Source organism: Narcine bancroftii, chromosome 1 (genome assembly GCF_036971445.1).
Source record: "Narcine bancroftii isolate sNarBan1 chromosome 1, sNarBan1.hap1, whole genome shotgun sequence".
Classification (NCBI taxonomy): domain Eukaryota; kingdom Metazoa; phylum Chordata; class Chondrichthyes; order Torpediniformes; family Narcinidae; genus Narcine; species Narcine bancroftii.
In genome coordinates, this window is record NC_091469.1 from 194348728 (window position 1) to 194371700 (window position 22973).

Below are 22973 nucleotides of genomic sequence, written 5' to 3' on the forward strand. Positions count from 1 at the left end.
GGTGAATTTTAGAATTTTAAACATTATAGCACAGTACAGGCCCATAGGCATATGATAATGTGCTGACCCATAAATACCTTCACTACTTCATAATGCTCTACTTTTCATTCATCCACGTGTCTATGTAAGTGTCTCTTGCATGAAGATCTACCAGGACCAATGCCTGAAGAGGGCGCACAAAATCTGTGAACTGGTGCGGACTCGAAAGGCCAACATGGCCTGTTTCCGCTCCGTAAATGGTTATATGGTTATGGTTATATGGTATAACTGGCCCCATTGTTCCAGCCTCCACCACTACCCCAGGCAAAGCATTCCAGGCAGGCACAAATCTCTTGTTTTTTTTTAAATTTGACCCTGACATCTCCCCTGAAGTTTCCTGCCTTCACTTTGTTAAGATATTTAAATCTGTTGTTTGCTACTCCTGCGTTGGGGAAAAAGGTGCTGACTCTGTACCTTATCTATGCCTCTCATAATCTTTTAGACTTCTTTTGTCACCTTTTATCCTTCCTCGCTTCAAAGAGAAAAGGCCTAACTCTGTTAATTTTGGCTCATAAAACATATTTTCCAATCCAGGCAATATCCTGATAAATCTCCTCTGCACCCTCTCCAAAGCTTCCATTGAGATTTCTAGGGATGTGCAGCATTCTGCTATGAAGAAACACACACTCTCGCAGTGTTGGGGGGGGTTAAGCTCTGACTTTATTGAGGTTGGAAATGCTCCTTTTATACAGTTGGACTTCCTGCCATTTGGTTGATTGGCTGACATCAGCCACATGAATAACAAAATCAGGATTCCCTGACCCTGGGAACATTCTTGCATATGAATACCCTTCTTCCCCAGCCCGGTGTTGCTCTATTAGATGGGCTGCTGGTCCTGTACAGACCCAACATCCAACCATGTTGATTCGCTATGCTAGGGGTCACATTAGTGAGTTATGCCGCTGTTTATTACTGCACATTGTGCCAGGCACCATCTCCATGGTTGTGGGCCGCCACGTGACCTCACCCATCCCACCAAGAACCAATGCTACAGTTCCTAGTGTCCATAGATGGAGTCCCCAATGTCTTTGGTGGTCTGCCTCTGCGTCAAGGTGCTGGTGTCTTCACAGGTTGTGTTGGGTCCGTTTGTGCAGGCTTGAGTCTGTCTGCGGTGAAAACCTCTGGTTTGCTACTGATGTCCATTTTGAAGGTGGCCCCGTTATTCTGGATGACTCAGAAGGGGCCTTCGTAGCGGTGGACAGTGTGGCCCTCTGCGCACGAACACATACTCACAGTCTTTGAGGTCTTTGGAGATGTTGAATTTGGCTGGCCTGTGTCTGGAGGGTGGGGTTGGAGCCAGATTACCAACCTTTTCACGCAGCCTATTCAGGAAAGTGGTTGTTTCCTACTGTTGACTTCTGGCCAGTGGGACGAAATCCCTGGGGACCATGAGTAGTGCTCCAAAGACGAGTTTTGTGGAGGATGGTGGAGGTCTTCTTTTGGTGCTGTATGAATGCCCAGCAGTGCCCACAGCAGTTCGTCCACCCAGTTGAAACCCTTGAGTCTGGTCATAAGGCCTGCCTTGAGGTGCCTGTGGAAGCGCTCCACCATCCCGTTGGACTGCAGGTGGTATGCTGTCGTGTGGTGTAGCTGAGCATCCCACAGGTTGGCAACATTAGTCCAAAGGCTGGAGGTGAATTGTACTTGTCTTTCGGAGGTTATGTGGCGTGGTCCACGCTGCTGAAGATCCAGCTGCGCTGGGCGGGTCACGTCTCCAGAATGGAGGACCATCGCCTTCCCAAGATCGTGTTGTATGGCGAGCTCTCCACTGGCTACCATGACAGAGGTGCACCAAAGAAGAGGTACAAGGACTGCCTAAAGAAATCTCTTGGTGTCTGCCACATTGACCACCGCCAGTGGGCTGATATCGCCTCAAACCGTGCATCTTTGCGCCTCACAGTTCAGCGGGCAGCAACCTCCTTTGAAGAAGACCGCAGAGCCCACCTCACTGACAAAAGGCAAAGGAGGAAAAACCCAACACCCAACCCCAACCAACCAATTTTCCCCTGCAACCGTGTCTGCCTGTCCCGCATCGGACTGGTCAGCCACAAACGAGCCTGCAGCTGACGTGGACATTTACCCCCTTCATAAATCTTCATCCGCGAAGCCAAGCCAAAGAAAGAATCTGAACTTTGCTACCCAGAACGAGAGGAGTGCCTTGGCGCAGGACCTGTTAGATGTGTCGGCCAGGGGGATTGCTTCTGGCCACTGGGTAAAACAGTCGACCACTGTGAACAGGTAGCGGAAACCCTGTGAGACTGATAAGGGCCCCACTATGTCCTCGTGAATGTGGTCAAACTGTTCCGTTGGCTTGAAAGGCTGTGTGATGCTGTACCTTGGATGCTTGGCACTACATGCATGTCTTGGCCCACCCGCTGATTTATTTCTGCAATCCATGCCACGTGTACTTGCTGGCCACCAACTGAATCGTAGTTCTGATCGATGGATGTGCCAGCCCATGGATGGAGTCAAAAAAAAGTTGCCTCCATGCCATTGGGATGATAGGTTGAACCTGTCGCACAGGAGGGTAGTGTTACCTGTTCTAACTGGGATGTCCTGAAGCTGCAGCCCCCTGATGCAGGTCCTGTACTGAGGTATCTTGTCCTGGAGCTGTGCCTCCACCAATGCCACGAAGTCCAGTACATTGGCCAGAGAGTGGATGCTCTGTCTTGACAAGGCATCCGCAACCACGTTTTTTTCCTGATATGCCTCACATTGGTGGTGTACTCTGAGACGCAAGACAAGTATCTCTGCTGGCGGACTGTTCAGAGATCTTAGCCAGAGCGAACGTCAGTGGCTTGTGGTCCGTGAAAGCTCTTCCCTCAAGGGAGTACCAGAAGTGGTGGATGGCTAAGCACAGTGCCAGTTATTCTCTGTTGAAAGCACTGTACTTTAGTTTTGGGGGCCGTAAATGCTTGCTGAAGAAAGCTGGTAGACGCCAATTTCCTTCTATCTGCTGCTCCAGAACTGCACCAATCACTGTTGGCTGTGGGTGCGTCTAGCCAGGGCTTCCTTTGATTCCACGAACGCTTGTGTGGAGTTGTCGTTCCAGGTCAAGTCCTTCGCTTTGCCAGTCATCAGGGTGAAAAGTGGGCACATCATTCGAGCAGCTGCAAGGATGAACCTGTGTTAAAAGTTGATCATCCCCGTGAACTCTTGTAGTTCTTTAGTCGTAATGGGCCTCAGGACGTTGTGGATGGTCTCCACCTTGCTGCGTAATGGCATAGCCCCATCTTTGGTAATCCCATGGCCCAGGAAGTCGATTGTGCTAAGTCCGAACTGGCATTTGGCCAGGTTGATAGTAAGGCCGAACTCACGTAGGTGATTGTAAAGGTTTTGGAGGTGTTGTAGATGTTCCTGCCAGGTTCTGCTTGCCACCAGGTTGTCATCTAAGTAGACAAAGGTGCTGTCCAGCTGTCAGCCCACCACGTCCATCAGTCGCTGGAAGGTCTGTGCCATGTTCTTGAGCTCAAATGGCATACTCAGGAACTCGAACAGCCTGAATGGAGTGATGATGGCTGTCTTAGGGATGTCGTCAGGGTGAACCACGATTTGGTGGTATCCTCACACCAGGTCCACATTGGAGAAGATTGTTGCTCCGTGCAGGCTTGCCAGCATGGGATAATGATCCAGAGTGGTGATCTCGTTGAACCGCCAGTAGTCGCCGTACGGTCTTCAGCCCCCAGATGCTTTAGGCACCATATGCAGGGGAGAAGCCCATGGACTGTCTGACTGCCAAACGATACCTAACTCCTCGAGTTTGCGGAACTCCTCCTTGGCCAGTCAGAATTTTTCCAGGGGATGTCGTCTCACCCTTGCGTAGAGTGGTGGACGCTTGGTAAGGATGTGATGCCTGACACTGTCGGGCATCTCCACCATGAATTGAGGGGAAAGGATTGTCGGGAACTCGGCTAGCACCTTGGAGAACTTGTTAACTGAGCTGTGGATGGAGTCCAGGTGCCCCTCAGTGCGAAGGTTTCAAAGGTCTCCGTGTGTACAAGTCTCTTGCCCTTAAGGTTCATTAGGAGATTCTGGGCCCGCAGGAAGTCTGCTCCAAGGAGTGGTTGTTCCACTGTGGCCAGCATGAACTCCCTTGAGAAGTGACTGGCTCCGACTGCAGCTCGGCCCTATGAGTGCCTTGTTGGCTGCTGTTGTTGGCAGCCCTCAATGCAGGGCCTGCTTTCCTGTGTCTAGTGTGCAACCCCTGTCGGGAGCATTACACTGACCTCCGCTCCTGTATCCACCAAGAAACGTCTTCCAGACAGGAGGCACCCTTGATGGCCAGCCGCTGTGGTCATAAGTGAGCGCTGGCCTTGTTGTTTCCCTGAAACTCGCAGGATGACGGGCATCGGCGGGCCTCAGTGCCCCATCTTTGGTGGTAGATACACCATCTCTCTTTGGACTTGCCCCTGCCTCTTGCCTGCCGCTCCTTTTTTTGGCCTGCCTTGGTCTGGTTGCAAGACTCCTTGATGAGCCCCATGGGAGCCGAGCACTTCTGTTTCTGCTTCCACAGAGAGTTCCTGTGCTGCGACTTTCCAGAGGTCGTTGAAATCCGCGTCAGTCGGGAGCAGTTGGGAGTCCTCGGACAGCTGCTCCAAGAATGACTGCTCGAACATGATGCCAGGTTCGTGGTCTCCCAGGAGGACCAGCATCTTGTTCATGAGCGCTGATGGGGATCTGTCCCCTAGCCCATCCAGGAGAAGCAGCTGTGCCTTTCTCTCTCTCCACAATAGCTCTTTGAAGGCAGTATAAGTGCCTTCCGATGGTGGCCTGTGGATGAAGTTGGCCACTCTGTCTGTAGTCTCTGGATCTACATGATACCATGTGGTCTCAGTTCCGAATCTGGAACTGAGCCTCAACCTGGTTGAACCACACACTGGGTCAAACTGTCCAGAAGTTCAGGAGCTTGAGGCCAACTGTGGTGATGGCTGCTTCGTTATCCATCACTGGGTTTAGATTCAGTCTAAACCGTCGGGGTCTCTAATTGTAGCCGTCTGCTACGAAGAAACACATATATTCGCAGTGTGGGAAGATTAAGCTCTGACTTTATTGAGACTGGAAATGCAATTTTTATACAGTTCGAGTTCCCACCATTTGGTTGATTGGCTGACATAAGCTGCATGAATAACAAAAATGGGATTTCCCTCCCATGGGAACATTCTTGCATATGAATACCCTTCTTCCCCAGCCTAGTGTTAGCTGGGCAGCCTGGCCAGTGCCATTTTAGGGCTGCTGGTCTTGTACTGCCCCAAAATCCAACCGCACTGGTTCACTATGCTAAGGGTCGCGTTAGTGAGTTATGCCGATGATAGTGAGTTATGCCGCGGTTGTGGGCTGCCACAGATGCAACATTACCTCACAACTCCTGAACTAAATCCCTGATTAATGAAGCCCAACATATCATAGGCCTTCTTAACTGTCCTCTAAACCTGTGCGGAGACCTTGAGAGATCTATGGATTTGGACACCAATGTCCCTCTGTTCTTCCAGCTTCTTAAGTATCCTACCATAAATAATGTATTCTGCCTTTTGACCAACCAAAATGCATCACCTCACACTTATCCAGATTGAACTCCATCTGCCACTTTTCTGCCCAACACTGTATTCTGTCTATATTGTAGTGTAACCTACGACAGCCTTTAACACTACCCTAAGCACCTCCTCCAACCTTTGTATCATCAGAGTTACTGACCTATCCCTCTCTTCATCCAGGTCATTTATAAAATTCACTAAGAGCAGGGTTCCAGAACAGATCCCTGCCAAATTCCATTAGTTACCAACCTCCAGGCAGAATATTTTCTGTCTATTACTAATCTCTGCTTTTCACAGGCAAGCCAATTCTGAATCCATACAGCCATTGATGCCATGCCTTGTGATTTTCTGAATGAGTCTCCCATGGGGGGGACCTTGTCAAATGTACTGCCCTGCCATCAATTTCTTTGTTACTTCCTCAAAAATCTCAATTAGGGTCATGAGCCACATCCTCCCTCTCACAAAGCCATGCTGTCTATCCCTTAAAGATTGTATTTTTCTAAATGCTCATAAATCCTGTCATCTCCAATAGTTTGCCCACCACGATGCCAGACTCACTGGTCAATAATTCCCTGAATTTTTCCTATTACCTTTTTTAAACAAGAGACCACATTTGCCATTCTTCATATGTCCAGCCCTGGGGACTTATCAATCCTAGTGTTTGAAAGAAGATCCAGCAGTTCCTCTTTCTTAATCTCAATTCCTCTTTCTTAATGTCCAGCACACAAGATTGTTCTATTCTGACCTCGCCTTGACCAAGGTCTTTTTCTTCTGTGAATACTGAAGCAACGTATTAATTTATGATCTCCCCAACCTTCTCGCCGTCCAGGTACACGTTTCCTCCTTTCTCCTGAAGCAGCTCTACCTTCACTCTTATTATCCTTTTCTTCTTCACTTAAGCATAGATCATCTTAGGGCTTTCCCTTAATCTTACTTTCCACTTGTTTCTCAAGCCTCTTTCTAGCTCTCTTAAGACCTTTCTTCAGTTCCTTCCTGGCTACCATATAATTCTCATGGCCCTTGTTTTTTTTTTTCCTTCTTACATCTAATGTATACTTTCTTCCTCTTAACTAGCTGCCTCACCTGTTTTGTCATCCATGGTTTCCTTTTCCTACAATCTTTTCCCTATCTCAGTAGGACAAACTTATCCAGAACACCACGCAAATGGTCTCAAAACATACCCCAAGTGACTTCTGTGCTTTCTTTTGGAAACATCCATTTCCAGTTTACTCTCCCTAGTTCCTGCCTCATCCCATCGAAATTAGCCCTTCAATGGTCAAACACTTTTATCATTTTGTCTGATTTTATTCTTGTCCGTAATATGCTAAAACTCAGGGAGTTGCAGTCACTATTACTGAAATATTTCCCCCACTGAGAGGACCATCACCTGACCAAGTTCATTACCCATTCATAGATCCAGTAGGGCCTCTCTAGTTGGGTGGTCTGTTGGGAATCCTTGGACAGACCTGACAAATTCTGCTCCATCTATCCCTCTTGCAGTCAGGAGGTGCCTGTCAATATTTGGAAAGTTGAAGTCTCCAATAACAACAACCCTGTTATTTCTGCTTCATTCCAAAATCTACCTATTAATCTGTTCTTCGATGTCTGAAGGCTATTTAGGGACCTATAGACTACTCTATACATAGTGATTGCTCCCACACTGACTCCTTCCACAGTGTCCTCCCTTTCTGCCGCTTTGATACTATGTCTGACCAGTAAGGTTACACCCCCTCTCTTTTACCCCTCATCCTATCCCTTTTAAAATATCTAAACCCCAGTACCTGAATCAGCCAATCTTGTCCTTACACCCTTACATCCCCCATGTCTCTGTAATGGCTATAACATTGCGATTCCATGTACTAATCCGTCCTCTATCTCCTTTATTCCTTATACACCTTGGATTGAAATTGACACATTTCAAACCCTACAACTGACTACATTTAAGCTTCTTTCCCTGCCTGGCTTCTCATAAACTCATAACACATTGTGTCATCCTTTTCATCTTCTGCTCTATTTTCTGCCCTCACATTCTGGTTCCCACCCCCCTGCCAAACTGTTTAAATTCTCCCCAATAGTTTTAGCAAACCTGCCTGCCAGGATATTGGTCACTCTCCAATTAAGGTACCACCCATTATTTTTGTACAGGTCATGCTTTCCAAGAAGAGATCCCAGTGATCCATAAATTTAAACCCCTGACCCATGCATTAACTCCTCAGCCATTCATTCATCTCCCATAACTTCCCATTCTTACCCTCACTGGAGTGTGGCACAGGGAGTAATCCTGAGATTTGTAATCTGAGGTCCTGCTTTTCACCTTCCTTCTTGACTTCTTATATTCACTCTTCAGGTTCACATTCCTTCACCTATCTATATAATTGGTACCAACATGGACCACAATATTCAGCTGCTCTCCTTCAAACTTTGTAATCTCGAACTGCACCAAGGAGGCAACATACCCTCTTGGACTCTCAATCTTGTTCACAGAACCTCCTATCTATTTGCTTATCGAATCTCCAATCCATAGCTGTCCTCTTCTTCCCCTCTTCCCTTCTTAGCCAAAGGGCTAGACTCTGTGCCAAAGAGTGTCCACTGTGACTTGTCCTTGGTAGATCATCTCCCCTAGCAGTATCCAGAATGGTATACTTGTTGTTGAGGGGAAGAGCCACAGGAGTGCTCTGCACAGGCTGCATATTCCCCTTCCCTCACCCAGTTACCTGCCTCTTCCCTTTTGGGTGTGACTGTCTCCCTATTGCTTCTGTCTATCACCCACTCTGCCTCCTGACTGATCTGGAGTTCATGCATCTCTGGCTCCAATTCCCCACTCTGTCTGTAAGGAGCTACAGCTGGATAAGAACGCAAGAAATAGGCATAGGAATAGGCCTGCCAAGTCTGCTCTACCATTCATTGTAATGATGATTGGCTTATCTCCACCTACCTGCCTTTTCCCCATATCTCTTAGTTCCATTGCAATGTAGAAATCTATCCAACCTTGTCTTTAATATATTTACTGAGGATACCTCCACTGTTTCACTGGGCTACAAATTCTACAGATACACCACCCTCTGAGAAAAGCAGATCCCCGTCATCTCTATCCTAAATTTACTACCCTGAATCATGAGACTATGTCCCATAGTTCTGGTCTCCCCTACCAATGAAAACAACTTACCTACCTCAATCTAATCTATGTTTTTCATAATTTTATATGTTTATACAAGATCCCCCCACATTCTTATAAATTCCACCAATTACAGTCCTAGACAATTCAATCTCTCCTCATAGGCTAACCCTTTTATCCCTGGAATCAGCCTGGTGAACCTCCTCTGCTTCACTTCCAAAGTCAGTACATCCTTATTCAAGTGAGGAGACAAGAACTGTATGCACTACTCCAGATGCAGTCTCATCAGTAATTTGTACAGTTGCAGCACAACTTCCTTTCTCTTAACTTCAATCCCTCTTGAAATGAAGGCCAAAATTTCATTTGCCTTTTTGATAGCCTGCTGCACCTGCAAGCCAAACTTTTGCGATTCATGCACAAGCACTCCCAGTCCTTTGCACACCAGAAAGCTGCAATTACTTGCCATTTAAATAATATTCTGATCTTTCATTCTTCCTTCCAAAGTGGATAACCTCACATTTATCAACATTGCTAGACCAGTGGTTCTCAACCTTTTCTTTCTGCTCACATACCAGTTTAAGTGTTCCCTATGCCATCAGTGCTCTGTGATTAGTAAGGGATTGCTTAAGGTGGTATGTGGGTGGAAGGAAAAAGTTTGAAAACCACTGTTTTAATCATACTTAATTGACTTGTTATGTGCACGATTTCATAACTTCAAAGGAAATGGGCCAATGACAATTTTTCTCAAGCAAAATATTTCAGTAGCAGTTGGGTCCAGAGCACTGATTCCCAACCTTTCCACTTACATATCACCATAAGCAATCCCTTACTAATCACAGAGCACCAATGGCATAGGGATTACTTAAAGTGGGGAGTGGAAAAAGGTTGAGAACCACGGTGCATAGACCCTTACCCACTCACTTAACCTATCTATATCTCTCTGGATATTCTACATATCCTCTGCACAATTTGTATTTCCACTCAATTTAGTATCATAAGCAAACAGATACACTACACTCTGTCCCTTCTTCCAGATTGTTAATGTATATCATGAACAGTTGCGGGCCCAGCACCAAGCCCTGTGGAACCCTGCTCATCACTGATCACCCCCCAGGAAAACGCCCCTGCATTCAACCTTTTGTTTGTTAATGGTTATCCAATCATCTATCCATGCTAATACATCACCCCCAATTCTATGCATCCTTATTTTGTATTTGTCTATTACTGAGGCACATTATCAAACACCTTCTGAAAATCCAGGTAACAACATCCATTTGCTCCCCTCTACCTACCTCATTCATATCATCAAAGAACAGAAAATTTGTTGAATAGGACCTGCCTTTGCTGAATCTATGCTGCGTCTACCTGTTGGATCCATTTCACTCCAGATGCCTCGCATCTAGTGACCTAGTGTTCACTGCTTTTTGCCTACTTCCTTTTTTGAATAGTGATATTATATTCGCCATCTTCCTATCCACTGGGACCTACCAGGGTCCAGAGAATTTTGAGCTGGGACAATAACTTCTGCCATTTCAATCAGTACCCTGGGATTCATTCCATCAGGACCAGGGGATTTATCTATCTTTAGGCCCTCTGAGTATGAACTCTTTAGTGATAGCTATTACATCCAGGTCCTCACCTCCCATTCCATCCACATTTATCTTTGGCATGTTCAATGTGTCCTCCACTGTGAATACATTTCTTAATTCATCAATTCTCCAATCTCATCTCCTACATGGGGTGTACCTTTAGTCACCCTTTTGCTCTTTATATAATTATAAAAACTTTTACTATCTTTTTCTATTTTGTGCTAATCTTTTCTTAGTCTATTGTTACGAGCCCAGAGGACCCCAAAACCCAGCAGCAATAGATATTCACCAAGACAATTCATTACTTAAACAAAAGTTGCTTTTAATTATCTTTAAACATGAAAACAGAATCACACTTTAACTTATCACTATTGACTTAACTAACCTAATTTAACTCCCTTCTAATTCTAAACTTTTCTAAGTTCAGAAAAGTTCTTTGATTCACAGTCCAATCTCACTTCTCGTTCCTCCAAGTTTACTGGTTGCAGGCAATTCTTATACAGTGCACAGAATTTAATATTTATGAAGTTCACCAGGATTTGGTGCTTGAAAAGTAAAGGGTTATCGCTCAGGAAGGTTTTTGTCAGTTTTCAGAGAGATTTGTTGTATGCTGTACACCCACAACTGACTCTTTTTCAATCAGCCACTTCAGTGTCTTGCCAAAGAAACTTCCAGATGATAACCTCTTTCTTTCAGTTCACCACAGAGTTCCTTCTTGTTTCACTTATTTCAAGTGAAACATTAGACAGCCAGTCCTCTCCTCTTGCATGAACCATAAGGGTTTTGACTAGGCTGAACCAAGTACTCACAACCTGTCTTCCAAATGGGGTTTTTCACAAGCTTGGCAGCCTGTCCTGTTCCAGTCCCAGTTGCTGCTGCTGCTTTAAAGCTGTAGAACTGATTCCTCTCTTTCTCACTCAGAGAGAAAGCCTGTTTGACTCTCTCTGGTTGCAAAACCCCATGATCCTCCAAGAACAGCAAGTTCCACTCCAGACAGAATGCGGCTCTGACAAGTTCTTTCATCTGTTTCCTTTTTGTAAACAACAATCCATTAGTGAAGTCTCTTGGGCACTCTCCAAAGCTTTTGCAAAGGCTCTGGGGCCGACATGTCTAGCATTAGCAGAGCTCCAGTATTTTAAATAAGATTTGTTTGTATGTGACCTATATTATCAAACCTGCCCCAATTTATCTCCCAAAGACATATCTATATTCTGTCACACTATCTTCCCTTTCTCTATTGCTTGCTATGTAGTTCTTTGTTGCTTCTAAAGGTTTCCCAATCTTCTGGTTTCCCACTGCTCTTGGCGACTTTGAACACATGAGCTTTTAGTTTGATGCCTTCCTTAATCTCCTTAGTTATCCAAGGCTGGCTGCCCCACTCTTTCTCTCCTTGCTTTTAACATTTGTTGACCACTGTGAAAAATCTTTTTGAAAGTCCTCTACAGTTCCTCAACCGTCCCTCCATATAGTCTGCATTCCCAATTTACCCAAGCTAACTCCGCCCTCATCCTTTTGTAGTTTCCCTTGTTTAGGCGTAACACAACTGTTTTAGACCAAACTACTGTACCTTCCATTTGTATGATAAACTCAATCATACTGTGATCACTCATTCCAAGAAGATCCCTAACCACAAGATTGCTAATTTTATCTGTTTCTGCTCAGGACCAGATCCAAGACAGCATGTTCCCTTGTAGGTTCAGTAACATGCTGTTCAAGAAATCCATCCCGTATACATTCTATGAAGTCTCCCTCAAGGTTGCCTCGACCAATCTGATTTACCCAATGCGCATGTTAAACTCCCCCACAATAACAGCTACTCCATCCTTCCATGCCTCAGATGCTTCTTGGTTTATTGCCTGTGCCACTGTAATGTTATTACAGGGTGGCCTATAGACAACTCCCACGAGTGATTTCACCTTTACTGTTCCTAATCTCTACCCAAATAGACTCAACAGTGTGCTCCTTAGATGTTGCATCATCTCTCACTATTGTCCTGATCTCATCCTTTACTAAGAGCTGTACCCCACCTTCCTTGCCTTCCTCCCAATCCTATTCACCCTGTAACCACGGTTCTGTAATGGCCACTAAATCATCCGCCCATGTACTGATGTGCCACAAGTTCACTGTCCTTGTTTCAAATACTATGGGCATTCAGATAAAGTGCCCTTATACCTGTTGTGCTTTTAAAATCCTGTAACCTTTGCCTCTTTTGCACTTGATTTTTTATCACCTTTACTCTTTCTCTTTTTTTTTAAAACTTTTATTTTTTCCACAATCTCTTTTACTTCATCCATCCCTCTCTAATCTGTTGAACCCACCTTCCCTACAATTTAGTTTATTAAAGCATTGTCTACAGTCCAGGTCCCATCACAGTTCCGCTGGAGCCCGTCCCTTTTAAATAGTTCCTTCCTTCCCCATGAATTGGAACCCACTTCTCCCACACCAAACCTTGAGCCACGCATTTAACTCTCTAATCTTCTGGACCCTATATCAATTTTCACATGGTTCAGGAGTAATCCAGAGATTACCATATTTTTGTTTCTGCTTTTTAATTTGGTCCCTAGCTCCTCAAATTCCCTTAGCAGAACCTCTTTCCTGGTTTTACCTACGTTGTTGGTAGCCACAAAGACCATGAGAACAGGATCTTACTCCTCTCACTGCAAATTCCTCTGCAGTTTGGATAAGATGTCCCAAACCTGGGCACCAGGCAGGCAAACAGCCTTCAGGACGCTCTATCCCTGAGATAGAGAACTTTCTCTATTTCCCTAACTGTACTATCCTTGATTGCCACTGCATTTCTCTTCTCTTCCTCCCCCTCTTGAATGGGTTCCTGAATCATGGTGCCACGGTTAAGTTGTTCATTCTTCCTACATCCCCCTCCCCCCACTCTTATCTCAGACTTGTGAAACAAGATCAAGGCCCAAGGCTCCTCCAACACTGTCTCATGGATGCCTTGACCTGCCTTACTCACCATCATCCCTTGTCCCTGATCACAGGACAAATTTGAGGCACCTATTCCAATGGGTGTGACTGCCTCCTGAAACATAGGTCCAGGTATCTCTCCCTAATGCTTTGTAGTGTTTGAAGCTCAGATTCCAGGTCATGAATTTTGAGCTTAAATTCTTCAAGCAACCAACACTTGCTGCAGATGTGGTCATCAGGAACCACAACGGGGTCTACCTGCTCCCACATCTTGCAGGTACAACACATTTGATCCTGCATGCCTACTTTATTTAATTGCCTCTAATTTTACTTTTATATAACCACTACAAAAAAAAGCCTTTGCTACTCTGCACTAGTACCTCATCGCTGAAGCCTCTCAAGGCAAAGCCTTAAAGACCCACACCTACATTGAGTCGCTCACACACTGGAAGTAAAAACACAATGCCGGAGAAACTTAGCAGGTCAAACAGTGTCCTTTACATAGCAAAAGTAAAAATACTTAACTGGTGTTTCGGGCTTGAGCCTTTCATCAAGGTATGGAAAAATGTCGGCAGGTGTTCGAACAAAAGAGTGGGGGAGGCGTGGTTGCAAAGGCAGGAGGTGATAGGTGGAGACAAGTGTTATTCCTCCAATTTGGGGGTGGTCTTGGTGGGATAGTACATAAGGCCATGGACAAACATGTAAGTATGGGAGTGTGATACAGAACTGAAATGTTTGGCTACTGGGAGATCTCTGTCACTGGTGTGAACTGTGAAGGTTCTGGAGGATAATGTGTTGGATATGCATTGGCACTTACAACAGGGGCCCATTACCAGACACATCTTCCTCTATGTCTTCCATAGGGATCGCTCCCTCCTTGACTCCCTCATGCACTCATCCCTCCCCACCACCTTCCCCTGTGGCCGAAGGAGGTGCTGCACGTGCCCACACCTCCTCTCTCACCACAGTCTGGGGCCCCAAACAGGCTTTTCAAGTGAAGCAGTACTTCTCTTGTGTATGCACAGAACTGATTTACTGCATCCAGTTCTCCCTTTGTGGCCTTCTCTACATTGGAGATACTGGGCTCAGTTAGAGAGATTGCTTCACTGAGCACCTTCGCTCTGTCCGCACTAATGACAGATCTCCCAGTAGCCAACCATTTCAGGTCTGTGTCACATTCCCATACTCATATGTCTGTCAATGGCCTTATGTACTATCCCAACAAGACCACCTAATTTTCTGTCTGGGCACTCTCCAGCCAGGAAGCAATAACATCAATATTTCTGGTTTCTGCTCACCTGCTCTCCTCTCCTCCCGCTCCCCCATACCCCTTCTTGTTTCTAGCTCTCCCTCTCTGTTCACCCAGCCATCCCTCCTCCCTTGATCGCTGCTGACCCCTCCCTTCTCCACCTATCACCTGCCTTAAAGACCTGCCAATATTTTTCCATACCTTGATGAAGGGTTCAAGTATGAAACTTCGGTGATGTATTTTTACATAAGGACACGGTTTGACCTGAGTTTCTCCAGCATTGTGTTTTTATTTCAACTACTGTGTCGGCAAATTTTTGTGTTTTACTTCACACACTGGAAGCACCTCTTGTGGGTACTGGTCTTGCTTGCTTAAGTCTAGAACTGATGGAACTACAAAGATATTGCAAGTCATTGCTATCATTTGATGTAAAATGATCCTTCTCCTTTCAGATATTCATCGTAAATAATTTTCATGAGATAATTTAAATTTCAAGGGTAGCTCCATTAATTTAATTGTCACGAAAAGCAAATTGTTAATTTTGCATATGGAGTAATTTAATTTTGTTACAAAATCTTGCAGTATCTCTTATGATAAAATCTTTTGGCATGCAGCTATAGAATTTTATGTATAATTTTGTTTTTTTTTGTATCAGATGTTCTCCTTCACTGTCATAGGGTCAAACCTATTATTGATTTGGTACATAAAATAGTCAGCACAGATTGGTCAATTACTGATTGTCTACTGCCAATCACTTCACGTTTGTACATGTTAATTCAAAGGTAAGAAAGTTCAAAAATTTATATTCATGAACACGTCTTTCCTTTGTTGCTATTTAACTGTCATTGCTTTAAAGAGTTGAAAAAGTGTAGCCATAATATAACATTTAATCCAAAATTATTGTAAAATTTAGTATTGAGACTGGTATTTTAAGAGTATACATTTTACCAAAGAGCAACATTGTGGTTTACCTCAGTTATGTAAAAAAAAATATACCTTCTGTTTAGTGTTGGGCTTGTCATTTTCATGGATATAGGCATTTTAATGTTAGATGTGTGATAGAACTTGTTTTTTTTTAATTGATGGTAATAGTTTCTATGCTTACTGTAGACTTACTTCAGTGACGAATCCACCAATGGAAGTGATTGCTTCTTGTGTAAATACCCTAACTGTTCTGGCCACACGGATGCCAGCCAAGGTAAGACTTGATGGGAATAACAGCAATTTTATGTAGAGTGTGTTGTTAAGGTCCTGTGGAAGCCAAGGAATTTTTATTTTCTCCCATCTTTTTAGGTCTCCCTGCGCCATACAACTTCTACTGCCTGAGAGTGTGGACAGGCTAACTGTTCCCAGTCCTCTGCAGTTCCACTCTTAGGAAGGTCATGGATGCAGCGGAGGTTGACTCGCTTTTTTTCTTTTTTCCTCTTATCCTGTTCAATCAATGGGGAAGCACTAAGTCTCTTGTTTGACAAACTCCTCTTGACAGCACAGGTGAGATTAGTAACTCGCCATGGGAGGAATTGCGTGTATGAGCTCATCTCATGTGTTAAAGTATTTTGTTTCTTTTGCACTATTTTCTCATTCCATGACCTATTAGTTTCCAAAGAGAAACCATGAATCTTTTGATCTGAAATATGCTTTTTTTTAATCTTCTGGTCACTGAGAATAAACAATTCTTTAAACTGCAGTTTTGCTATTGGATTAAGTAAACTCTTGGCACTGTTTCAAATGCGCATTAGAAAAATAAAAAAATATTAATATATAGATCACAGGTTAAATGAATTAAAATTTAGTTGGAAAAATTACAGTGAATTGGATGATTAATTTGGTTGCAAGGTTGTCAGAATGCGTAACTGCCTATAAGAACAAAGATAGATAATTGTGTACCTGAGAGAAAAATAACATGATTAACTATTTTTCTTAGGTGTGGGCAGATCTGCAGCACACTGGCTTCTTGCCATACTGTGTGACACAAATCACTGGGATTGTTCAGTCCATCAGGTATTGGATTATAAATTACTTCTGTTATGTAGAATGCTATTGACTTACTACTTAATGCCATGAATTTCTTACATTTTCTATTTTCCACTTATTGTTTACCATGTGCTGCCTTTGTACATCTATCTTGCGAACAATGGAAATAATTTGTTTTTAAATTGTTTATCTTCTAAATGTTGAAAATGTTACCAAAGTCTACCATCACAGATACTTCTTGTCCTATTTCCACTATTTCAGTATATTTTTATAATACCTTTCCTGATAGATTTTCGTGCATGAATTTTTCCCATACAAAATTTTATAAATGAGAATGGATAAAATGACAAAAAACATATTCTGCTGGGATAACTCAACAGGTGGAACAGCATTAGTGGGAAAATAGAATTGCTAATTTTTTGGATTGGAACCCTTGTTGATTGTTTCTTTGTATAGATTCCAGCATCCACAAACCCACTTGTGCATTCAGAGATCAAACATAAATGCACGATTTATAGTGATATTTGAGAGAATATAAAGCAGAACCTCAGATGTTATAAAACAAAATGCTTGGAGGAAATTTTTATTGTAAAGTCTTGGCAGAATTAGAGGTGTACATAATTTTGTTGTCTTTAGGATCTAAATTAATATGATATATCTAAAAAGAGAAGCTTTAGTTACAATGATTGCTATAAAAAAAGTGTTCTAATTGTTCTCATGGAGCTTCTTGATAAACTACAGTAAAAATCCTAAAATCCAGAGTGCTTGGGGATTGAGTCGGACTGGTTTTTCAGATTTACAGGACTCTCGGACAGTACTTTTAATATTCAAATTTAAGGAGGAATAAAGAAAAGATGAACATGTAAATTTTGGACATTTATTCATTTCCAAATATAGCTTGCTTCATTTATCAAAACAAGCAGTTTAAAGAAAAATAAAGTCAACACTTAACAAAAATATAAACAATTTTTTTAACTGTGAAAACAAAAGCAGGTCATGCTTGAAATTGTCTTTAAAAGTGAACATTGTAAAAGAAAAATACAGTATACAAAGGAATTTCTTTGTGATAAGATTTCCTGTGTTGGGGGGTCGCTTGTTGCCATTGTACATCTGTGGCACTTACGCATGCATGCACACACACAAATGCCTGCTAAATTTAATATGTTTGAGAGTTTTCAAAAAGTCCAGATTCTCAGGTGGTCTGGATTTTGTCATCTGGATTTTTGGACTTCTATTGTACTTTGAATGGAATATATCCTTTCAGGTTTTTGTAAGATGGATTGTGGTGCTATGCGTACCTTGGTTTTGCTTTGGTTGAATGTTTATTGTAGCATAGAAATGGGCTATGATGATTCAGGATTAAGGATTTGTACCATATTTTATTCTCTAACTTCCTATTGAATTTCTAACCATTCAGTGGGTTTTTTTTTTAAAAAAAACATTATTCTAGCTTTCATTACTGTCCTGTCCTGTATTGGGAGGCAGCACTGAGGATATAGGATCATCATTTCCTCTCAGGTGTTATATTTGGCCATTGAAGATTTCTCTGTAAATTACTATTTGAGAAAAGTTGCCTCTGGCTGGAATTTTATTGATGAAAGAAATGGACACAAAATAGTCATTCTATTTTTCTCCACACAGGGCGGAAGGAATGCAAGCTGGTAGTTACGGTAATCTCCTGCTGAGCATTGAGAGACCACAGGGCGAGTACAGTGTCACAACAGCTTTTCTGCGACTGGTTATAACGCTTGTTAAGGTAAAAAATAAATTTTATATTGTTTAGCTTTGCCTGTGGAAGTTAAATAATCCCTAAAAGTCTATATTAGTGATTCCCAAAGTGGGCGCTGCCGACCCCACCCCCCTCATGGACATTGGAAAGATTCAAGGGGTGGACATGGGGCAGTGAGGAAAAAGGGGATGTTCCGAACCTTCAGTCTTGTTACTCAGTCTGCAGCAAAGTTTAATGAAGAAGCCAGTGCAGTAATTTTCTGGCCAGACTTGGGGTGGCAGTAGTGGACAAAATAAATGGCAAGAGGACGTTCTCATGAGAGCTGGTCTTGGTGGCTGCCATGTTATGCTGGTGTTACTACCCTCTCCAACTCAGCACCACTGCCGCTACCACCCCCCACTCTGCGCCAATGCTACACCCCAGCTCAGCACCACTGCCACTAGCCTCCTCTGCTCAGCGCCGCCACAACACTACAAGGCCCCCCCCCATGCCCAGCGCTGCCACAAGCCCCCAACCATGCACAGTGCCACCACTGCCCCCCACCCCGCTCCCCCAGCGCCATTGTATGGAGGGCACTCGGGATGTGGTCTGGAGGCCAAGGGGGTGGCAGCCTGAAAAAAGTTTGGGAACCACTGGTCTATATTGATAATGGTATAACAAACTAAATTTAAGGTCAAGATCAAAACTTGGTCCCTGGAACTCTGAATCAGCAAGATTTATTGCTGTACCACAATGCCAACCTAAGAGTTGTGAATGGAAGAGGAATGTAGAAACATAATCTATATTATTAGCAAATTAACAAATGGTTAAAAAGGCTAGATTATCAATTAATTAATAGAAGATGCTTGGGCCCAGGTTTTTGCTGGACCTCCTCTGCTAGTTTCCTAGAGTTAAAATGCTTGATCTAAAACAGCAACTTATTATTTTTGTCCTAAGATTTATGAATTCCTTGTGGACGTCGCTACAGTCTACCTTGATTCACAGTTGTATATCTAGGAAGTTCATGGAGTTCCATTACATGTGTAAGGTTTCTGTGGTGAGGCATGACAAAGTAAGACCTAGAAATTTTAGCAAACGAACATTGATAACAATTTTCAAAGCATAAAAAAACAATTTTTGTATAATTTTTCTCTCTTTTAGTTTATATATGTTTAAATTTTGGAGATCAAGACCATGCTATCTTGCATGTTATTTCTGGTTCATACCAAAAGATATATGTCAAGCAGTACCTTTTTAAACAAATATTTTATTTTTCATTTCCATAAATATATTCACACAATCTTTAAACTTTTATGCACATTGAATATTTACAAAATTCACTCCCCCTCCCACAAATACAAAAATATAACTTCACATACCATTAGAGCTCATTTTTTCATAATTCTTTTTCAGGGATATCACATCATTACATAAATTGAGGGGTCCAATTAATAATTGGACCCCTACATAATCCAAGTACAGTCGCCTTATTTTAATGAATGTGTCATATTTTTTTCTTTATAAATAATTTTTTCCATGGATGTAAAAACCACTTAACTTCGCGGCCCATCAAGCAGAAAGAAAGGGAGAGTCAGATTTCCAACTGATTGCTATACATTTCTTTGGCCTAGCCAGAGCTACTTTAACAAAGTAAATTTGAAATTTAGTCAGTTTGTAGCTCATATTCATGAGGTTGCCCAGAAAGTACAGCTCTGGATTGTATGGGAAGATCATTCCTGTTACTCTTGTTAGTGATTCAGCGATTTCATACCAGAATGCTCTTACCTTTGCACACAATCAGGTAGAATGTAAACACCACACCTGAAGCACATAGCAGATATTTCAGATTTTGATTTATGTAGCTTTTGTGGAGTGAGATATCATTGATGTAAAATAATTGTATTGAACCAATCCATATCTCACATTGATCGTTGATGTTATACTGTCCAAACACCAATCAGATGGTATTATAATACCCAGGTCTGATTCCCACATTTCTCTCGACCTTTTTAGGCCCAGCTTAGCACTTGGAGAACAAAATGCATCCTAGTTATAAATTAAGGTGTATTTCCCAGCTGAAGCATCCCTTCCACTTCATTACTTGAAGGCGGGACTATTGTTATGAGCCCAGATGACCCCAAAACCCAGCTGCAATAGATATTCGCCAAGACAAATGGTTACTTAAACAAAAGTTGCTTTTAATTATTTTTAAATATGACAACAGGATCAAACTTTAACTTATTATTAACTTAACCCCCTTCTAATTCTAAGTGCACGTATATGTAATGTGTATGTAAGTTTAGAAAAGTTATTTGATTTACAGTCCAATCTCCTCCAAGTTCTTTGGTTGCAGACAATTCTTATACTGTGCACTGCATTTAACATTTATGAAGTTCGCCAGACTTTGGTGCTTGAAAGGTAAATGGTTACCGCTCAGGTTCTTGTCCATTTTCAGAGAGAGATTTGTTATTCCTGGACACAAACTGATTCCTTTTAATCAGTCATGTCAATAACTTGCCAAAGAAACTTGCCCCATCAGGGTTTTCCAGATGATAAAACCTCTTTCTTTCAGGTCACCACATAGTTCCTTTTTGTATGAAGAATTGGAGGGAGCAGGAGATCTACCGGGACCAATGCCTGAAGAGGGCGCACAAAATCAGTGAACCAGTGCGGACTCGAAAGGCCAACATGGCCTGTTTCCGCTCCGTAAATGGTTTCTCTTATTTCAAGTGAAACATCAGGCAGCTAGTCTTCTCCTCTTGTATGGACCAAAAGGGCTTTGAACAGGCTGAACTAAGAACTTACAACCCATCTTCAAAATGGGGTTATTCCACAAGTTCCAGTCCCAGCTGCTGCTGCTGAACTGAATTCTCTCTCTCCCTCTCAGAGAAAAGCCTGTTTTTTTTTCTCTCTCTGCTTGCAAAACCACATGACCCTCTTAGAACAGCAACCTCCACTCAGACAGACTACGGTTTTCAAAACAACAATCTACATTAGTGAAGTCCCTTGGGCACTACCCAAAGCTTTTGCAAAGATATTCGGAGCCGGACTATCTAGCTTGAGCAGAGCCTCCCAACTAAAGTAATAGGCAAGTTCTTCCATCTTTGTAGATTGTCTTCTATCTTTCCAAGCATTGGGAAATAGTTAAGTCTATCCAGATTTTGTAAGTTATTTTTCAACATTATTCCTAAATATTGAATTCCTTCCAGTTTCCATTTAATCCGAATTCCTTTTTGGTATCTTTCTCAATCAAAATTTGTTAATGGCATAATTTTGCTTTATTCCAAATTAATTTTGTAACCAGAAACCTGTCCATATTTCTCCAGTGTGGTTTGTATTTTAGCCAAAGACTCATCAGGATCTGATAAATACAAGAACACATCATCTGCAAACAGATTAATTTTATGTTCTTCCTGGTGAATCTGAATTCCTTTATAACTTCTGCTAATGGTTCAGTGCCCAATACAGAGACCTGAAGATGATGGGCACCCATGCCTGCTGGATCTACTCAAAGGAAACATCAATGACATCTGACCATCAGTTATAATTTTGGCCTGTTGCTTGTGATAAATGGTTTTTATCCAGTCAATAAATGCTTTTATGAAGGATTTTCATCAAAGTTCAAAGTTCATCAAAGGCAGAACAGTTACATTTGCATTGAAAGGAAAAATTGAAGCTGAGTTAAATAGACTAAAAGATGAAGGCCTATTAGAACCAATAGAATACAGCGATTGGGCAGCGCCCATCGTACCTATATGGAAAGTGTTATAGATAGAGAATTTGGGTTAAAAAGGGTTTAAGTTAAAATGTGATGATTAGTCATAAAAGGGGGCTAACCACTGGAGTTTAGCTGGAAAATGTTACAAAAGACTTGCAACAGATTTAACTACAGAGAGACATGCAGGAGCCAAAGATTGATAAAGAGTGAAAAACAGAATTTGGTGTGAGCAGAGGTCATGAATGATTGTGGTGTGCGTGACTAACAGTAATCAGGATGATTCTGCAAAAACTAACCAATTAAAGCAGTGTAGTGGAGATGCCGAAGGACAAGCAAATTGTATAAAAAACAATGCACTGTATGTATCAGGGCTCGACTTGGCAAGAAGCTGGTTGAGTCCAACTCTGCAGTCTTGAGAATAAAGCTTGTCGTGTCACCGATCTTAAAGAGACTCATTTGTGAGAATTTGTGTTTCTGACAATTTGGGGGATCGTCCGGGATCTACACTCCGGCCGTGGGGGGAGGCGAGAAAGGGGGACGTCGGAGGTGGTGCACCCCGCTGTTCAGCGGGGTTAGCCAACTGCTCTACTCACTCTACACCCATGACTGTGTGGCCAGGCACAATTCCAATGCTATCTACAAATTTGGCAATGGCACCACAGTTGTTGGCAGAATCACAAATGGCAAATGAGGATACAGGAGGGAGATAGATCAGCTTGTTGAGTGGTGTCACGCCAACAACTTTGCGCTCAACGTTAGCAAAACCAAGGAGATGATTGTGGACTTCAGGAGGAAGTCAGGGGAAGATCGAGGGCCCAAAAGTGGAGAGGGTCAAGAACTTCAAATTCCTGGGTATCAACATTGCCAAGTATCTGTCCTGGAGCCTCCATGTTGATACAATCACAAAGAAGGCTCGTCCACGGCTATACTTTGTAGGTGTTTGAGGAGATACGGTATGTCACTGAAGTCACTCGAAAACGTCTACATGTACCTTAGAGAGCATTCTGGCTGGTTGCCTCACTGTCTGGTATGGAGGTGCCCACTCTCAGGACAAGAAAAAACTCCAGAGGGTTGTTAACTTGGCCTGCAACATCACAGGCATCAGAATTCACTCCATTGAGGGTATGT

At 42.9% G+C, this 22973-nt stretch overlaps 1 protein-coding gene across 1 annotated transcript in view; it reads left to right on the forward strand.

Annotated features, from left to right (window-relative positions):
* nup188 (nucleoporin 188) overlaps positions 1-22973 on the forward strand; it is a 171828-nt gene that overhangs the window by 89046 nt on the left and 59809 nt on the right. Inside the window, 4 exon segments of the mRNA XM_069886944.1 lie at positions 15101-15227; positions 15556-15643; positions 16370-16446; positions 18061-18175. Of these exon segments, the coding sequence (XP_069743045.1) occupies positions 15101-15227; positions 15556-15643; positions 16370-16446; positions 18061-18175 (407 nt within the window).